Source organism: Diprion similis, chromosome 6 (genome assembly GCF_021155765.1).
Source record: "Diprion similis isolate iyDipSimi1 chromosome 6, iyDipSimi1.1, whole genome shotgun sequence".
Classification (NCBI taxonomy): domain Eukaryota; kingdom Metazoa; phylum Arthropoda; class Insecta; order Hymenoptera; family Diprionidae; genus Diprion; species Diprion similis.
The window spans coordinates 22,209,941-22,230,440 of NC_060110.1; the positions used below are offsets into that span (position 1 = coordinate 22,209,941).

General features: G+C 44.1%; 1 protein-coding gene across 1 annotated transcript in view; it reads right to left on the bottom strand.

The window, feature by feature from the left end:
* The window catches only part of LOC124407147, a 291,004-nt gene that overhangs the window by 7,493 nt on the left and 263,011 nt on the right, over positions 1–20,500 (bottom strand). Inside the window, exons 8-10 of the mRNA XM_046883000.1 lie at positions 18,832–19,020; positions 9,413–9,506; positions 3,871–4,068 (exon numbers count right to left, since the gene is read on the bottom strand). Of these exons, the coding sequence (XP_046738956.1) occupies positions 3,871–4,068; positions 9,413–9,506; positions 18,832–19,020 (481 nt within the window). The remainder of the gene's footprint in view (positions 1–3,870; positions 4,069–9,412; positions 9,507–18,831; positions 19,021–20,500) is intronic.

The window sequence follows — 20,500 nt, forward strand, 5'->3', positions numbered from 1 at the left end:
GATGCTCTAGCCTGTGGAAGAGTGCAGTAGCCGGGTAAAAATTACGCGCAGCGCACCTATAATTTAGAAATAAAACGTAGGTATAATATATCGTGATTCCAGCCTGGAAAGTCGAGCGAATAAATAAAGGTCGGAAGTAAATGAAAAAACTCGCGGTGGTATTCCCTCCTCCTTATAGTTATTCCTGTTCTTAGAGATCTTTTCCTCTCCCGGATTCCACCCTAAAAGTCATGTACTTCCGCTCCTAGTTTTCGGCTGCAGGGCGACGCGGTTCTTGGTGATTTATAAAATGTTTTTTATGCCGCGAAGCATATACCTGGCAGTCGTCTTTTCCGAGGCAAGATATATGCATTGTTCGCATACCACGAGGGTATCTTGCGCGTTTAAATTCATGGGGGTAATTACGAATGCTTTCGCGTGTCTGCCGTGGAAACGGGTCGAAGTATATATAGCCGGCTCGATTCTAGTCGTCCAAAAGAACGGCTTCACCATGCGACGGTTTGAAAAATGGCGACCGTCTCACTTCTGGCTTGTCAACCAACTTCAGCGCAGATATTAGATTTTTCGCCCAAAAATAACGATTTTATCATTTAGTTACAAAAAAAAAAAAAAAAAAATTATGTTTGATTCTGAAAAAGTAGGATCACGGTCAAGAGAATAACATATACTACAACATTGTCTTGGAATTTGAAATGAATTAGTTTGAACATGATTCCAAAAAAAAAAAAACCAAAAAAACTATGTAAATGAAACTCGATCTACGAATTTTTTGAATAAAACAATCCCCAATAAAATGGAATAATTGTTCGTCAAATATGATTTCCGAAAATTCGCACACTTTTTCAGCCGCGTTATTTCAGCGTGTATATCTCCTCGAGAAGCTTGATTTCACCGAGGCGTTCTACTCGAGACTCTGGGCGCAGGACGAGGGCGAAGGAAATCAAGATGTAGGGGAAAGGACCCTCGGTTTCCGAAAACCTTCTGCAACGAGTGCCCGGGAAAACTTTAAATAATTACCGCTAGGATTATCAAGTTTTCGGAATGAAAGAGAGAACGAGCTCGGAGATTTGACTTAAATCCAACTTCACTGTATACCCTCTCATCCCCGCTCCTTTTCTCTCCTTCCTTTGCTAGTTGAGAGAGGGTGATATGCCGAGGGGCGACCGGCTTCGCTATACCGACTAATTATTTAATAACCTGGAAAATTAATTGCATCGCTCTTTAATTAGTCCACTACCCTCACACCATCCACCGTCGACGGGCTTTCGTTCTGCACTTTTGAAGATGTCTTTTGCCCCATTCCGCTGCGCCCTCTTGTAGTCCCGTCAACTCCGGAATGGAGCCAAGGATGCGGGCTTGAATCTTTTTCCGTTTAATGTTCTCGACAATGCTGATTACACTGGATACATGCTTACACTTAAAGTGGCTCGTGCAGCTGCTGACCTCTACAATCCAGAAATTATAGCAGACTTTTGCGGAGGAGCGATTACTTACAATAACACTATCGATGTCCCCTTCTTAAACTGGAGGTGGGAAAGTGCAGATCAGAAAAGGGAGAAAGGGATTCCGGATGATACCTGGAGAGCTCGAGTGCCGTATGTCTCGATTTGTGCTGGTTCTGGAGCAACATTTGCATGCAGATATTATGGGATCCTCTAGGCACTCCGTATGGGAAACTTCGCGAGTAGACGGCGGCATCGCATTCCGTTAAATCGCCCATAAAAGATACTTTCCTGCTCTCAGAAAGGAGGATATCGATGTCATTGAAAAGGAGATCGTCGTTGCTCTCGTGTCGCCCTTGCAAAAGTCGTAATGAACAGATTTCGGAGACGTTTATAATCGCGTGGCGTTTTGGACTTTGAAGAAGTCAGCTGTCCTGTCCTCGAAACTACAGATATGCTGTTATTTTTCCTACCCGTTACACCGTGTGGCAGGCTAGCTTATAGACATTCGTAAGCCCCAAAAGGGACCCATAAGAAGCTTTAAAGGATATCATATGCGTTTTATTCCCCGCCATTTCGTAAAATTGAACCCGTATGCGAAATGGCACTTAGTGGTCGGCGCACCGACTGCATAGCAATATATTTTGCTCACGGTTCGGTTGGCCGGACGTCGTCTGAAAGCATGCACACAATAAAATGCATCCGAGTATGCAAATTTCTCTGAGGAGATTTCCTTCCTCCTTCCAGACGAATCGGCCAAACACCAAGCTACAAGTTCCACGATTGAAAGGAACAAACTGATTTTTAACGAGTGCGTAACAAAGGTTTTGCAAACAGAATTAATTAATTGATAACACGAAGGATGCGGTGAAACAAGCCATGCTTATTTTTTAATATAATAATCGCGTAAATTCCACAGCTCTAGTCACATCTGCAGAGTTTTACGAGGGGTTCCTGCGGCAGTAAGGAACAAGAACGAGATGATCTCTACCAAAAGTTGACTCAAACTCCTGCACGAGATTCCGTCCCGCTATATCACGAGAAATTAACCCCAAACCCTGCCTGCCTGCCACCTAGAAACGTTTCAGAGTGTTATTGCCAAGTTTACGGGACTTGGGTGAACTAATGAAAGCCTTCTCCAACAATTATTGCAAACTGTGACAAAAGGTGGGTGTAATTCGTCAGGCGGTGGAAGATGTTCGAGGGATCAACGCAGGAATGAAACCAATAACGCTGAGAATGGAAAAAAAAAAAAAAAACGAAACAATAATAATAGTGATAATAGTAAAAGTAAAGTGTAGTGTAAGTCCGGCGGCCATCAAAGGCGATTCCTGAGGCCCTCCGCAAGGGCTTACTGATTGTTGAAAGGGTCGTCTAAGAGAGTGCAGGGGAGAGTCCATGAATTGCAGGGGGATCTTTTAAACGAAAATCGCTTCCACCCCTTTTAACCCATTTATACGTTACGGGAAACAATAATTAGTGGAAAATTACAGTCAAACTTTCTCGTCATTTGACGAAAGGGGTTCCGATTTCGCCGTCTCGGCTCGAAATAATGCGTCTCGGTATAATCACTTAGATTAATTAAACCGAATTGCATGGTGCGAAGAGGGAGTAACTCTCCGTGCGATGCTTCACAATGCGCGAATTGCACACCGAGTTCCTTGTTCGCCTTGCTTTCACCTTTCTGCAGTTTCTGCATCCGCGATGTTTCGTATTTACACGTTCCGTACCGCGTCTTCCTTCAACTATTTACCGCTATTAAACTGCGTTAGATAAGTTTGGGTAACTTTGTTTATTGCGAAGATTTTTTCTTTTTTATTTTCTTTTTCATTCTTCTACTTCTCTTTTTTCATGGTAAATTCTTACAGAGAGTTTTTAATTTTCTGCCGTCTTATAGCTACCGCGAAACTTTATAGTCTCGTGAGATTTTTATCGCAAAGAATTAAGATTGAAAGAATTTTCCATCTATTTAATAATAAGAACCGCTTGTCGGTGTAGCTCAAAAGTTTCAAACAAATGAAGAAGGTACGGCTACTTTACTTTGCGAATAAAAATATAAGAAAAAAAAATAAATAAAAAAAAAAAAATAATAAAAACGCATAAAGAAAAGAGAGAACAAAGGAGAGAAAAAAACCACGAAGAGAGAAAATAAGAAAAAAGATAACCGTCAAGTTCTCTTATTAGAATTCAGATTGCTCATTAAAATCACGAGCAGCTTGTGCGGTTATCGGATACTTTATCATACCTAAGCGATGTGTAAAAACTGCAAGTAGGTATCAGCAAGAAAAATTTTCCGCAAACATGAATCAGGCACAAAAAAAGTTATTAATTGATTACTCGAAGATCTTCTGCCCAGACAGCGCGAAATTCAGAACTCTACGATGAAACAATAAGAGGAAAAAATTACGAGTATATAGTCTCGACTTACCATTCGCATGTGCGGCTAGAAGATCTCTGATCTGCTGCTGTCCAGCTGTCAATTCGACGCAGCTTACGCGGACGCTAAATCTGGCTCCAGTCCTTTGACGCTGTTCGGAAATTCCACGAAATAGCCAAGCGATAGCGCAGGGAATAGCTCCGAGGGTGTGTCCAGCCTCCGGGGTTCCGAGCATGGTGTGAGACTTGCCTGTAAAAAGAAGAATCAGAGGTGATTCCGAGCTTTCGCCTTGTAATAAATTGCGGCCGGAGAGGGAGAAACAAAAAAGAAAAAAATCTGATCAAGGGTGATTCGAACGACATTTGAGGGATGGATAGACCTGACAAATGATCGCAGCTTTCCAAACGCCGAAGGGGGAACGACTTGCGCAAGCGGTTGCAGATTGATTCTCTACGTCTAGACTCGTCGATGGCTGAGCTTTTGACTCTCGGTGAAAAGCCGCTCCGCAAACCGGCGCCGTCAACGCGATCCTGAATCAATTGACACCCAGGCGCTATTTCGGTCACTCAATATCGGTTGAAACAGTGGTTGAACCACTAGCTGACAAATCGCACCCCGCTAAACAGAGTCGCGTGTATTGCGGGTAACGCGGTGAACTGCGGTCGCAAACCAAACGTCATCATCGCCATTTCAAACGTCAGGTTTAATCGAAATCATCGAGTCGACGATCCGATTCGTTTGATTAATGCGGTTGTCACTTGACCCCGTCCGTCGAATCTCTTTGCGTCCATGCAGTCTGCGGTGACTGTCGTAACGAATCACATACTCGATGGACAAATTAAATGTTTCGGGCAATCTTTGTGACCCTTTATTGCAGGCGACACAGTCCAGACTTTGGAGATTCCAGATTTTAGGTATAACGTCCTACGATGACCATCCACCCCATTGAGTACCCCCAATAGTTTGATGGTACAAGTGATTCCTTCCAAATTTTAACATCAATTGCTAACTCGATTCGGGATCAGTCACATCGTCGTCAAAGGAATAGGATTTCCTTCCAAAATCCTTCTGGTAGCTGGTTACCTCAATTTCCATTCGTAGTCGGCAGTCAGCTTCGTCGGTAAACACGTGGCGTGGGTAAGAGGGTAGGGGGTAATTAGCAACACACTACAAAGTACAAACGCCATCATTGTCGTGTGCCCCGTTCCATCGTTCCATCGTTCCCCAGTTCCCCGGTCGTCCCTGCACTGCTTTACCGGGCCGAGGGCTGTGTTCTATATTTCCTGTGTGACAAATCCCGTTGCTTTGAATGCGGGATTCGCGGTGCTGATGGTGCCTACCCGCAAGCTTCATTTGAGACTCCATTTGACAGATTGGCGTGCTTTGATTACCTCTAATCCCTGGTTTTTTCCTGTCTTTCCTCTTCGCTGGTAGCGGGGACTGGAGCAAGGACGCGTGGCGGTTTGGTGCTTGCGGAAGCTTGGATCAAAAGCGCGTTTTTACAATATCTGTGAAGAGATCGCGGAGTCCGGAATTTGCTGTGAGCGAGCGCATAGTGACGTCGCGTTTTCATATTCCTACAAGAAAATTGACGGATCAAACGTCGACGCGATTGATTTGCCGGGTGAAACGGGATTAATTCAAGCACCTGTGGGTGTGAAATGATCGCGCCTATATCCAATTATACGCGAGACATCCATCGCCCCGTAAGACCGATCTAAGTTATTACCAAGAGTTAATACAGTCCCAAGAGTCTTGCTGGCTCCCCATTTACCTCTGCATGGGTGTGCGCAAAATGTCGCCCAGACCAAGCTTCGGCTCTTGACAGACGAGATTTCGTCGTAAATCTTCGACCCGGGTTAACAGCTGATAAGTGATACTCTCAACGACGCGGCCTGCGGGGAGCGAACTTGGCGCAATTAGCGCGAGTTAATAAACAGCCGTTCATTAATTTATACCTAATTTACTCCTCAAATACGGGCTGCCAAGACCATCCGACGTATTACACTGTTTCAGGGATCTGAAAGGGAAAATAGACTCTGTTCCAGATTCGTAGCTGGATGGATTTACGCCAGAATCCGGGGTGTCTCGTGATAATATGTAATTATATTTTCATTTTTTTTTTTTTTGTTTTCTTTGTTTATTTTTTTTTAATACTGAAACTGAAAAAAAATTACAAAGTATCGACGGAATCAATTGAGCGAATAATTTTTCTAATATTAGGTGAATTTACTTTCAATTGCGGTAAAAAAAAACTCGGAGCTGTGAATTAAAGTTTTGTATTAAATAACGTTTAAGGTAAATATAGGTAGATGTTGTATAAACCTGTCTGAGGAATACTATAATTTTCTTTCAGCGAAATTAAAACTTTATATTTATCTCGCGGATGATACCGGCGTAGAATTCTACGTTTTCTAATTAAATAATAACGTAATTTACGGTATTACATTAAGACAATTAAATATCGTTTAAGATTCAGCTGCGGGCTGAGTTTTCATTATTTTCCCTCGTTGGTTATCTCACTCTCTCTCTCTCTCGCTCTCTCTCTCTCTATCTCTTCACGTCTACCGCTTTTCATCTTCGGGGCAGCAGCCCCCTTCCATTTCTCTCTCGACTCGAGCTTGATTCGTCCTTTCTTCCTTCTTCTGCTGCTCCTTCTTCTTCTTATTCTTTATTTTTATGATTCTTTTTTATTTTCCATCTCCCTCCACGATACCATCTACTGTTTTACGATTTTAATAACCGAAAGCTGCTTTTCTTTTGCCGCGGTAATGAAATATCTCTGCTGCACAGCATCAATCGCCGCGCATTTTTCTCCCCGATCGTATACCGGAGCTTATGTACACACACCAAAGTTATTCGTCAATCAGAATGTGGCTGCATATATTTAACCCAGCAACAGAAAATCAACGTAGTCACGTGCACTCACATTTATTAGTAACTCTGCCCTCCCCCGTTATTGGTATACACAAAATTCACGAGGACCGATTCCGCCAGCAGCAATTCGAGGATCGAGTTTTCCCCGATATTTGATTACTTGAGTAAATATAATAACTCGTTTGAGGAGGGCTGCGCGCAAGGAGCTTCAAAGTCACTCTCTCTATACTCGGGGAATAAACACGATGTGAAATTATTAATTTATGTTCCATACTGAGTTATCGCAGTATCGGTAATTAATGACGATTACTCGATGATGAGTACGAGTGCCAGGGTGACGACCCAATTCTGCCATATTCGTCTCGTTTGCAAACACCCGAGGTTCCTGCAAAGGCCGCATACATTTCTCGCAAACACGTTCTCTGGCTTGATACTGTGTATCGACTTGATCCTGTTATCTTTGCGTCACAGGGATCCTGAAACAACGCGATTATCCTTGTTTTTGTACAACGGACCAGCGCTACTGAAACACCGGTTGCAGTTCGAGTTAAGATTACAACTCGAGAACGCTCTGGTTGAATTTTTTCTCCACAAAATTACACCCAACGACTTTGGAACTCGGAAATTTGAAGAAACTTGTTGATTTGCTATGAACGAATGGAATCCAAATGTGGATACGAATTCAAGTTTGACAATAAATCGATAGTTTGTAATAACTCGACGTAATACGAAAGTAGAAAGCACAGTTTCGTATAGTTGACTCCCGAACTGAGATTCTGCGTGAAGCCGAATTTTCTCATCTACATTGCAAACGCGGCGCAAATTCGGAGAGGAATTGTTAGAAGCGTCAGGTGAAACTGGGTCAATATCAAATAAAATAACAATCCTCTGACGGATCAGTTGGATAATGAAAGTCCCAAACAAAGAGAATCAATCCGAAACGAAACGAAGTGCGTTCAGCCGACACGTGAGGGGTGGAATTTTACAACCAGGGTTGAAACGCGTCCTGTATACACGGTGTAAACACGGAACACATACGTCCCTAATGGAATTGAACCATTCTCTCGACGTGACTGCAATTATCGTGTAAGGAACAGGTTGCTCTGCAGCACGCGAGGCGACAAGGAGAACCAAGCAATGTCGTTTCAGGGGGGATGAAAACAGGCAGTTAAAATGCCGCCGTTTTCGGTGAAAATCTTCATCGACTGCGCGGCGGGTAGATTTCGTCCTTCGCCCAGAGTTAGGAAAGGAATTTTTCCATAGAATCTGCAGAATTAACCAGACGTTTTTAGCGAGTCATGAAAGCTCCTCTTTTTCGAAACTGTTTCTTTTCCTAAATCGACTCGACGTGCAATCGAGGAGAGAATTAACCGAAATATTCCACCCCTTGTCCTCAGGATTTTCGTAACTATTTTCCTCGTCTAGGGCTAACTTCCGGGTGAGCAGAACGAAGGACTTTTTTCATCAAGAAATAACAAGTCATGGAGGAGTGAGTAAAGGATCAAAGTTTTCTAATAAAGAGCCGGTCTGATCTGAACAGAGGAAATCGGGTGAAAACGAACGCTGCATAATTTCTCGTGCTGCACGCGCCGCGATGCCGGCTGATTATTGAATTGGTAAAACTGGCGGAAAAGTTCCGTGAAGAGAGATCTACTGATCGAATTGTTCCAAGGGTCTCGGAATGACGAGTGAAGCTCGATTTGCGGCGCTCTGACATCCGGCTTAGTTTACGAAACGGGCGAAAATCTCGGCACGGAAGGGGGATGAACTCTTCCTCGAGGATCAACATCCGCACCCCCATACTCTGTTTCATTTCCGCTGTATAAGGAACAGATATGTTCTCAGCGGCAGTGGAATATCGTCGAAGCCACGCTTTGCACCCTTGGCTCAGGATTCTTACACCCTTTTTACGGCTTCCCGTTCCTCGTTTTCAACCCCCGCCACTTCTTCTTCGTCTTCGTCTTCTTCTTCTTTGCTTTCCTTATTCCCGCCGTTCCACCTCCCCTACAGCACTCGCATAATCATCCATTTACATGCAAACTCGATATCACTACTTAAAATGTAAAACAACCTAGCAATGCATTTTGCCACCGTCGTTCGCGCCATTTAGATGCGCCAACGTCTGCGCGGCAAAACAGCGGACAATCGGGCTGCTGAAATGGCGATCATCTCTTCACCGTCAACTATAAAAACTCGGCTCCAGCCCGCTGTTCAATTGCTGATTGGAAACAGCGAACAGAGACAATTATCTATAAGAAAACGCAGATTGATCCATTCTCCACGGAGCTTCAGGACCTTCGACTGAAGCTTTTGCTCGATTTTCTCCCTCCTTCTTCCCCGATTCCATCTTTCTTCTCAGTGTCAGATAATGCGACCTTTCCTACGAAAGTCGAGCACCGATGATAGTCGGAAAGCTTTCATCAGTCTATGCGGGACTGGGTTCGATGCCCTCCTAGACAAAACGCCATTGTTACCTCGCTAAGCTCGCCCAGACGGAGAGGAGATAATTACATAAATGAACAACTCGGAAATTTGCTCGCGATTTTGCAGCCCACCCATCGTTATATACGTAGTTATCTTTTATTTTCTTTCTCCCTCTTCGTCTTCGGTTCACCCACTTCCGCCTTGAGGATTCTCGGCGTTGGATAGGCGAGGCGAATTTATTCGTAGACTTTGATCTCAGATCGTATCGATCCTTCGAAATAATTTTACTCACCGAGACCAGCGTGACCGAAACAGAAGAGGCATCCGTCGGTACCGTTAATCACCGCATGGATCACATCCGTCAATGCACTTGAGCAGATCTCAGTCTGAAACAAAGAAAAGAGAAGAAAAAATGATTCAGGGATCAACGAAACCGAACAGCAGCTAATCATTTCCATCCACTGTCAAGCGGACAATTTTCATTCCAAGCAAAGAAACGGCCAGTCGATTACTTCAGAGCTCTTTTCATCAATACTCCAAAAGCTCGAAGCTTCGTCATTCGACGTACACATATTTGCGAATTTCTTTGAGACGCCAGGGCCAGATTGAAATTACCATATCGGAAGAAGGGATCGGACTTTTTATTTCCATTTCCCTCAGCACACTCTCTTGTTCACCGGCGTGACCGGCAGGCAAGCTTTCATCTTCCTCTTCCCTGCATCTCAGGCTTTGCAGAGCTTGTCTTCTCCTTACTTGCACGCGGATTGCAATCTCCTGGCTCCAAAGAAGAATCGACGTGCGCAATTCGTACGCCATTCAGACGCAGGCAGATTGGTCGTATTATGTACAGGGTGTCTCTAAGCAGCCAGTCTAAGGGATTCTGAGTTACAAAATTTGTCCAACAAAAAGTTTGAAAACGTGGAAAAGATTATGCAACCGGCTTTAGACACGCCCTGATAATTTCATGTCACAGTGAGACCGTATTATTATTCCGTCGTGCAGGTGTGATAATTTGCATAGAAATTCGCCAGTGATCGACTTTCCTTATCACCAAGTCAAACTTCGCGAAGGTAATCTCGAGGACTGTCGTAAAGTCGTAGAGAAAATCTACTTGCACTCAGAGGCGGTGTGTGAGCTTGCAGTTTCAATTGAAGTCGAATCTTACCTGCAGACACCCGCGGGAAAAACCCGTCACGAAAGCAAGACGACACCCTGCCGGCTACCCTCGAAATGCTCACCCTTACACACCCCGTTTTGATGCACCAGCTGAAATCCAAACCCGACCCGCAAGGGCGAGGCGACATCCCAGCCTATGAATATATTAAGGATAAATAAAACGAGCTGCGAGTGTCAGGCGCGTTTATTAAACGATGTTTGTACTGCTTTCTTGAACACTTTGCACGCTCGGCGTCGTTGCTCTGAATAGGGTGTCACCCTGTGTCTATCCAGTATCCAACAGCCACATCGTGAATCAACTTACGTTATTACAGAAGCCCGCGAATTTTTTCAAGCAGATTTTTTAACGCTCGTCAAAAAGTCTCAGGATCTGAACATGATAGAATGAGATAAATTAATGTACCAATTGTGTTAAATTGTTTTGCCTCAAATGATACAGAAGGATGCTTGATCTGAACTTTGTCAATTACCATTTTTTTTTTCAATGTCATAAATTGTAGGCAGAAGGTATTTTCTCTGATACTTGGTCAAAGTCAGATTATGTTGGTGAATCGAGTAACCGAATAGATTGAAAGTCCGATTGACAAAATTCACGTGTATCTTATGAAAGTGTTTAAAAATGACACAGTACAGTAAAATTGAAAAAATTAGTTTACTACTCCCGAAAATTCAAGAGCAATCCATAAAATTTTGAGAGAAGGCAACGACCTCTGGGATCTCGTAAAACGATGACTGATATCCTTCAGGGAAGAAGAGGGAACGCGATATTATTATCAACAGTGTTTAATAATAACGGCTACGGGGCGGGAATCGCACCGTCGAAGAATATATAAAGCAATCCAAACATATTTCGCAGGTGGAAGGGAGAGGAAAGGGAGGAAGGTGATCGCGGACGTCAGCAGCCCGCCCCGTTGGTTAATGAAATACGTGACCGGAGCCTCTGTCATAATCTCAAACACTTGATTCCATGGTGTGGCAAGCCCTCGTTGGGCTCTTGGGTTCTGAGGGCGAGGAAACTCTCGCGTCGAGTTAAAGGAGCGCCGGCGTAATGAGCCAGGAGCGCTCTGCGCCCGTCGAATCCCTTAAGGACGTAGGGGTGTTATTATTATAAATAAATACGGAATCTTGGACCTTGAATATCTCGAGGATATATTAAGGACACTTGCGAACGGATCGAGACTCCCGAGATAATTGCCGCCCGGGGTTTTCCAGTGTTGTTGTAATATTTATCGCAGAAGCGCTTTGAGTGTTTGCTGCGCTCGCTTTATCGCTCTTTCTCTTTCTGTGGCTTGAAAGTATAAACTCGACAATTCAAATCGAAAGCTCAACATTAATTGTAGCTTAACTCGCTTTGTTAATTGATTATTCATTGTTGTCAGAGAATTTTTTTTATTCAAGGTCAAGAGTCCTGTAAAACGGTATGTAAATTTTTTTTTCTATCAGCAAACAGTTTGACTGAACATTGTCAATTTTATTTTCAGACCTCTGATATTTTGAACCGCACGCACGACGTAGAAAAAGCTCTAGAATCCATTTCTAAGTCCAAGATCTGCATATACATAATTTTTTCATCAGAATCAATACTGCGTTGTATGAAAAATAAAGAAATCAATTTTGCTGATTATTTACTTTCTCCAAATTGGAAAGCACTGGAAAGCTTCACTTGAAAGTAAATTAAATTAGTCCAAATTAATATTCTCTTATAATATATAATTTTACCTGCATATTTTCAAGAACATACAGAGTTATTTTTAACGTGAAAAAATTCAGCTGATTAATCGATGCGATTCTTTTTTCTTTTCGTTACATTTTATTGTCTTTTTTTTTTTTAATTTCCTTTCGCATCAGCGGTCCGCATCAGCAAAATGATCGTTTGGAATGTGAAGCGTCAGCGGGGTGAGACAGATCGAAAATGAGTATAAACGGGGGTCGTTCACCCGTGCAGCCACCTGTTTTCCAGTTCCCGAATTCCGTCGCCGTAGGCTGGAGAGCTGAGGTACACGGTCGGTCGAGCGTCGTATTAAGAGATTTAGAAGAGCGTCGCGTAGGCAATTCGATTATTTCCCTCCATTAAAACCCCTGGGTGTGCAGACTTGGGGTTGCGAATCCGAATCGCCCAGGGAAAAATTTCTGGGCAATCCAGCCTCCTGCATACACATCCGTATACATATACATACATACATACACACATATCCACATGTATATTATACACATCGTATAGAGAAGTTTCGAAAACACGGGTTTTACATTTCCTCTTCGAAGAAGCGCCCGTTTCGCACGTCCGTTGCAGTTGGGGGATGGAGGAGGGGGAGGGGGATGATTCCAGCTGCATGCTCGTGGAAGAAGGTGTCGCTCTTGCCACCCCCGCAGGATACATCAGCTCCTTGGTATTCCGAAGCTGTAGGCCAATATTGCGTTACCAGAACACGCCGCGCAACTCAATCCCATGGCGCCGCGTGTGAGTCTTAGCCATGCTTTTGTAAGTCACACCTCGGCTGGTTCCACGCCGTTTCCTAGCCGGCATCCATTTGGAGAACACCGGTTATATTGACGAGGAGTTGTCGCGAGATCCACGGATGCCCGGAAAATCGATTATTCGTTCGTTTTTCCGCGTACTGACCGATTTCGCCCGATCAATTTTTACCTCGGACTAAGTTCCCGTTCGTTCATCGGATTTCGACATTATTCAAGCGGGATAAAGCGGATGAATAAATCGATGCAGATCGCTCATGGAGTAGGCAACTTGTTCATTCCTGGACACGCTTCGATTCCTCGTATCTATATATATCATATCGATCTGCAGCTGGGTAATTCCCATGGAAATTTGAGACTCGGGGGAGGCTGCAGTGTGACACATTGCCACTGTGTTGACGCTCACATCCGTAATGCTGTGGACAGATCACGATTCTCGCTCGAGGCAACCGCGAGATGATGGTCCACCCCGAATCAGGCCTAATAATTCCCTGAAGCCTATATCCGAACATCCGGACCTACTGCACGTGCCAATAGAATTTATACCCGGGTTTCAGTTTCTCCTCACCCTGTCTCAGAATTCGAGAAATTCACAACTGGAACGTTCTGCAAATATCTACTCGAATGCAGCTGATGTGTTTTTTCAACAACGTTGCGTGACATTGGTTCTTCGTTTTTTGAAATCCTTGTTGAAGTCTTTTCCGAAAATTTAGCGGTCATTCGAACGTTTTCGCATTCAAAATCAACCGGTTTTGACATTTTTTTGACAAGTTTTCACATGGTAATGGCACTTTCAAAACACCCTTATTACTTGTTTTTTGTCTACACTTTACTCGAACATTTTTGATTTACGAATGTTGAAACGTTTTTTAGATGATTTTGTTCCAAAATTCTGTCGGAAATTCTGGAATATTTCATTTTTCATTTCTATCATTTAAGATCAGTCCCGTGATTGAATCATCAACGATTTTTTGACGAACGTTATTTTGAAGACATTGAAAATTTCAAATTATTCTATAATATTGTAAATGAATGAAATAATTAGAAAGAATTGCAATTTTTGAAAATTTCCAGACAATTTTTCACAGATAAAAAACTACAAATTAGTTGGTGGTAGGTACTACTGCATGTCACCTGAGGAAGTTTTAACCAAATTGAAAACGGTCAGGTCCGAAATGACCGATGTACAAAAATGGAGACTCAAGGTGAAGTTTCGAAGACTGCGTAGTCGCGACGTAGAATCTCGAAGAGCGGAAACAGTTGGTAAGGAACGAGGGTGAAGAGGGCGCATAAAGCGGATAGAGGTGATGGAGGTGATTCACTTGGATCGCGAATCGCGTTTATATAAATCCGAGGACTACAGAAGCTGCAGCGGTTCGATTTAGGCTGAGTATCAGTCATTCCGGAATCGGTTTTGGGAATGCGTTTTTGATCCCCCTAGCTGCATCCCGCGGAGGGGGAGGAGGGGGAGGAAGGGGACAACGAGGGGGCGACGAGGTCCCCAGACGCCAATGACGCCAATCTCCCGTGTAAATCGCGACATATTTCATGACACGTGGTTCGAATGCCTGCCGCACCCCGTATATATAAACTTAAACGCGAATCCGGAGTAACCCCAATTTCCATATTCGTGCCATGTTGGCGGCTGCAGCTAGGCGAACGAAGGATGAAAAGTTTTAAACTTGTTACCAAGGGTTAGCGAGATCACCGAGGTCTTCAATCCTACGCAGCTCACGGAAGATCATCAGCGCGATTTTTGGCTCAAACCCAGAGTTCGACTCTTCGAAAGAAGGTCGGTGAGAAGAAAACAAAGAGAGAGAGAGAGAGAGAACAACGAGTAAAACGCAGTTCTGATTACACTCGGGATCGTAAAGATCGCAAGAACCTCGTGAAGAATTACGGGAGACGGAGGGGCGAAGCGCAAAACGAGTCCTCCATTCCGGTGAGGGGTTTCAGCAAAGTCGTAAACTTTGGTCTCATCAGGCAATAAAGACTTTCAAAGTGTTCACCAAGATGTCCCTAATGATCGACAATGTGGAGAGGCATTTTCGGCTACAGAGAAGACAGATGCTGACGACGAGGTTGCAGGACTCGTTATCACCGGTGCGTTTTACTGTCTCATAAGGATGTATATACCTATCCTGCACGCTACGCGATCGAACCAACAGATTCCTCCGAAGCAAATGAGAATTGAAAGAGTGACGTGAGCTATCCGGTCCTCTTCGTAAAAGGCAGAAAAAGAAAAGGCGAAAACGATGAAACATTGGAAACGAGACGTGGCACCTGACAAAGAGCGTTTTCTGAGCGTTGGAGATCGACTAATAATCGAATTCGTATAGTATAATATATAGTATAGGATATACTTCAGGTTCCGAACTGACAGCCTCTGCGGACTAAAAATATTGGGACGAATCGCGGCGGGCGCGGTCCGTTTTATAATGTATGAAATCGATTCCCGTTCCTATCCTTCCATTCTGCTCCCGGGTTACGGACCTTCTGTTACGGACCAGCACTCCCAGACAGATGTCTCTATTATTGAGTCGCGTCAGACTTCGCCGTTGCATCGAACTTCGCATTCGCATTCACCTTTGCCGGTGACCCACAGCCTCGAATCGTGTGTGTGTGTGTGTGTGTGTGTGTTACACAACGCAGAAGAATCCGTTGTAATCCAGCTCCGATATTGTCTAGGCAAGTTCATTGACCTCAGTCCGATGATCCATGATTCACGGTAGATTGGTATTTCGAAGGAAACTATCGAGGATTTGTATCGGATAAGAGAATTTTTGATACACATAAATCCAGAGGTCAGGCTATAAAATAGCTCGACGAAGAAATCTGTGGTTTTTTAACTGGAGAACAGTTCATTACATTTCATGCAGCGAATTGGATCTCAAGATCATGATTCCTGAATGGTTTCAAACGTTTTTTCACAGTACTAGGACTGGTGACATCCTTAAACCTTAGGCAGGATTTCAGGAACATCGAGACTTGCTACTACCTTCATAAAAAATACTCAAATTACTGATTTTACGGTTATATGATGGTGTTATGATTTGAAGCACCATTCCTAGACCATATTTATCATTTCCACGATCTATGAGATAGAAATAATTAATGATCTGAACATCTCGACGTTTGTACCTGTAACTCCAGACCAAAATTATATAAATGCAAATCGATTCGAAGATGATTTTACGATAAGCAGACTCAAGTCAGCGAGAGTTCATTGCCACGGAGTAACGCACCAACGAATAGATCAGGGGATATGGCCTCTGTCACGGACCCATATGATTGGTTTAGAGATTAGCACCCTGTTGGTCTGGCACTTTGGGCTCCCGGGGTCAAGCTGGCGAACATATCTCCTGATGACCAGAGGGGCACGTACGTGTATGTAGGTGAGTTTGATCTGCATACATCGTCCCCGCCGTGCGCGATTCCACCTCTGCCCGATCATCTCACACGTGCAGAATATCTATAACGAATTTTTTCTTCGAAATGGTTTTCATGAGTTTTTAGCCAAATCGAACAGCCACCGTAAGTTGGTACGAGTTCAGTTCCCCAGGCGAAAGCAATTAGAAGCGTTGACGCGGTGATTTCTGCACGTATAGAAGACCGCATCAGAATCTGGTATTAGGGCTCGGTCAATATGGCCGGCAAATGAGCAAACGACCAACAGATCCAGAGGATGCATGTAGGAGGTCCAGGCGAAGCGAGGAAGGTCTACAATGCGACTATTACCGGAGTGAGTCAATAATAATGCCTTTGTCCCGGTATCTGTCCATAATGGGCGACTATACCGCGAATTACACCGAACCCGTATCATTGTCCAACCACAGCTCTTGGAATAGAATTGTCCTGCAGGTTCCTCGTCGCCTGAACATCGAAGCGAGGAAACGGCTGGACCCGTAATCGAGACGGATATCCAAATCGAAATAGGTCGAAAAAGAGCGAGTGTAAAGCAGTATTAGAAGTAACGTTTCGTTCCACAATTTGAATGACGCTTATGACAAGGGCTATTTTCCAAGGACAATGAACGGCTCGAGCTTGATTTCGTGTACTTTGAAACGGTAGAAAAACTTTTGAAACTATAATAGACGACGTGGCTAAGCAAGGCACGATCACGGAGCTGAAGTTTACTTCAAAGGTGGTTTTGCGCAAATTGGAAGCACAAAGGTACGGGGTTCAGAAGTGGAGAAAGTTCCAAAAGAGCCGGGATGATGGTCGCAGCAGCAGACTCTCTATCGGTTCTGCACCCTTCTTTTTAATGAAGGAATTAAACCAGTCCCGATATAGTTTGGCCAAAAATATGCGGGCTCTCTGCCCTGAGCTTTCAGCCAAGTGCTTTATGCACAGTGATTCCGCCATTCTGGATGAGATCCTGGACTGTCCATGTCGCAGGATAACCTCCAACGTCGAGATCAAGACTGATTATGGCATACGGGTTGATCGCGGTCTTCTGGTATCGGAGATAAGCTTTCTATACGTTTCTGATCTATCTTCTTCAGAAGTAGCACTCTCTTTTTCTTTTTTTTTTCCTACTCCATGGTAGGAAATTTTGAATAGAATGGACGCGCTGCAGGTATAACGAATATGCATTTGACGTGATTACGTCAGACTACGTCCATGGCCGGTTTGAACCAATCTCTTTAAAGCGAGCTGAGCCGGACCGACCAGAGACTCTCTCCATTCAAGTGCAACGGGCATTGTATTTTTCGATAACAATCGGTAGCAGACATTTGATCGAATCAATTGATTGCTTTCTATAGTTCTTCTAAACACAGAGCGACTCCGGGTATTATACCTACCCACCGCTGGTACCTACGCGTCCCTTGGGAATCGGTCGGGATCCAGCATCCCGGGTTTTACTCCCTCCTCCTCCTACGCGCCACCCACACGCGTTCCTCCACTAGGCTCATTTGAATCGCCCGCTCAATAATGTCCCCTAGGAGCACCGAAATCCAACGGGGGATAAAAAAAAAGAGAGAAAAAAAAACCACTCGCTGATGCTCGCATGCGGGGCGTTCGTGTGTGTGTGTAGGTATACCAGCACGCGTTATATGTACATACACCTGAGCACCTATTTATGTGGAATTTTTTATTCCAACACTAAAATTGGATAAATTTGGTACCCTCTTTTATTCCCCTTATTCGCGAGGGGCTTCTGGGACTTGGGAAAAATTCACCAAGTGCAATATATATTCGCGAAATTCTTGAAGAAGAGTTGAGCAATTTCAACATCTCATACCGTGAGAAAAATTTGGTGAGAACTTCAATAGATTATAATTTAATGTCAAGTTAACAGTATTTGATATCGAATTTTCTAATTGACTACAAAAATTGGTCTATATTGGATATGCATAGTATATCACACCGGACAGTTATAAAACGACAATTTTTGCAGATTTCATGCGGAATCTGCAAAACTGAAAGTCAGAATGTTGGTCAAAGACTTGTTATAGTTCTGTAGCTCATTATATTCTAGTCACGATTCCACATGCGAATACCAAAGAAGAGAAACTTTTAGCCATAATTTTTTGAGTAAGTGAAAATAATATCTGGACCACGAATGAGCAGCACTTTGGCAAAGTTCCTATTCCTCGCGGTTATTTTTCGCGAGCCGGAGCAACTGCGAAAGCAGTTCCGGTACTCCGAAAAGTAAGTGAGCGTAGGGTGTAACCCATAAACCGTAAGTGGCAACGTTTGGGGCCACAACGAAGAGGGTAAAATCGCGGTAAAGAGCAACGCTTATACTGCAATGGGGTTCACGGATGGCACGGTCAGGTAAGGTGGGTCTACTGCACGTAACGTTAGACCAGGTTCAGAGGTTTGAGAAATTAGTTTAGTTACGCGACAGGCAGGAACGTCTCCATGCGCCGAGGCCATGAGCACGATCAGACGTTGAATACACCCCCAAGTGGATCCTCCTTCTCCCTCGAAAGGTGGAATGCAAAGAATAACCGACTGTGCTTTAAAGCTCTCTGCGTTCTTTCACCCTGCACCGCTGCTCGATGTTTCGACTTTACGATGTACGTATGACATGTATGTATTCCTGGTTTGTCTCACCTGTGAATCTTCCTCCGTGAATATTGCGTCGAATGCAAACATCTTCGGGGCTGCTACTGTGGGTCTTCGATCCTCCGCTGAAACCGACTGCGCTGAAGCCGGGTCCACCAGAGTCACCTGCTTCTTTCTCTTGTCAGCGTTGAAGAAGCTTCCGCCTTCCCCCGAAGACACCCTCAGCATCACCTTCACCTGGAACCAGAAAATACGAGCTTTTATTAGGGGCTGTGGTTCAGCAATAATTTTTGAAAGTTCGCAATTTCTATAATGAAAATCGCACTCATGATCCTCTCGTCGTATCGCGCGTGGACTGTATGTGTGTATAATTGAATTCCAGAATTGTCAATCCTATAACCGTGATGAGCCCATTGTCCGCCATTCGTTCATCGATAGAAGACAATTTAATACGAGACAACAGCCGATGGCATTTTCTCCACTGGCAATCGGTTTCTACAATTCGAGCGAAGGGTCGAGCCTCGGGATGTAGTGGCAATTAAAAATTGTCCTTCAGTTCCGATTCGCTTTCCGTCAAATCTCTTCATTGAAAAAGGTAAACAACGATTGTCAATCGAGTTCAGTTATGATTTGAACAAGGACAATACTCGGGGCTTTCTAATTTCTCTAATTGAATTTCCGCTTTCGAGCCAACAGTAAAATGCCGAAACAGTAATTAGAGAAGACGATTAGACCCCTTTGGTGACTGGCATGACCCAAAATACTTTGATGGAAGCCAAGCACGGACTAGTAAAATGGCTTCCGTTAACGTTGGACTGTTTTGTACTTTGATTCACCTGTCACTTGGGTTCAAACTTGAAAGAAGTGATTCCTGGTCGATTATAAACCAACGAACGAAGACGTCAGTTGAAAATTATTCCATGTGCAGAGTACACCGTCATGTACAGGTGGTAAATCTCTGGTCTACAAAGCCGGAGATTTTTCTCGAGGCATTTCAACTGTCCAGGAAATTGCGTTCGTCTATCTATCCGTCCGTCCATCCATCCATCCATCTATCTATATCTATCTATCTATCTATCTATCTATCTATCTGTCTGTTCGAGATGTTGAGTCCGAATCCACTCGTCGTCACTCGTTCCACCGAAGAGTGTGTCTAGTATCAACAAGCGAAGGTACACACGTCGATTGGAAGAGCCGGAAATAAAAATCCTCGTCCTCATTTTCCCCGGAAAAGCGTCTAGCTCTCCCCTAGAGCTTGCAGCTGGGACGGCCACACGTCCTTTTCCACTCAGATTAACATCGGTCAGTCGTCGCTGCGGAGTTGATCCATGAGATTAATTCTATCGGACGTCCAAGAGCGAGGTCTGTAGCCCGAAATAACGCGGACAGAACGCGTTCGGATCCCCGAAAACGTGGCGCGGAAATTTTCCTCAAATAGCAAGCTGTCCGAGGGGCAAATTAACGCGAGACTCGAGACGAAGCGCATAAACTGCGGAAGGCAGTTCTGCAGTTTGCGACAACGGAAACTACTTGACCAAACTTTGATGGTTATAGAGGGTTTGCTGCTTTCCGACCTCCGGACGCTGAATTGTCGTTTGGATTGGCGGGGCGCTGAAGACATTTGAGAAGTCAATCCAACGAGGGTTTATTGCGCCGGTAAAATTATGCCGAATATCATGAGATTCCATGAGTTATATACCTTGTCGAGGAAAATTTT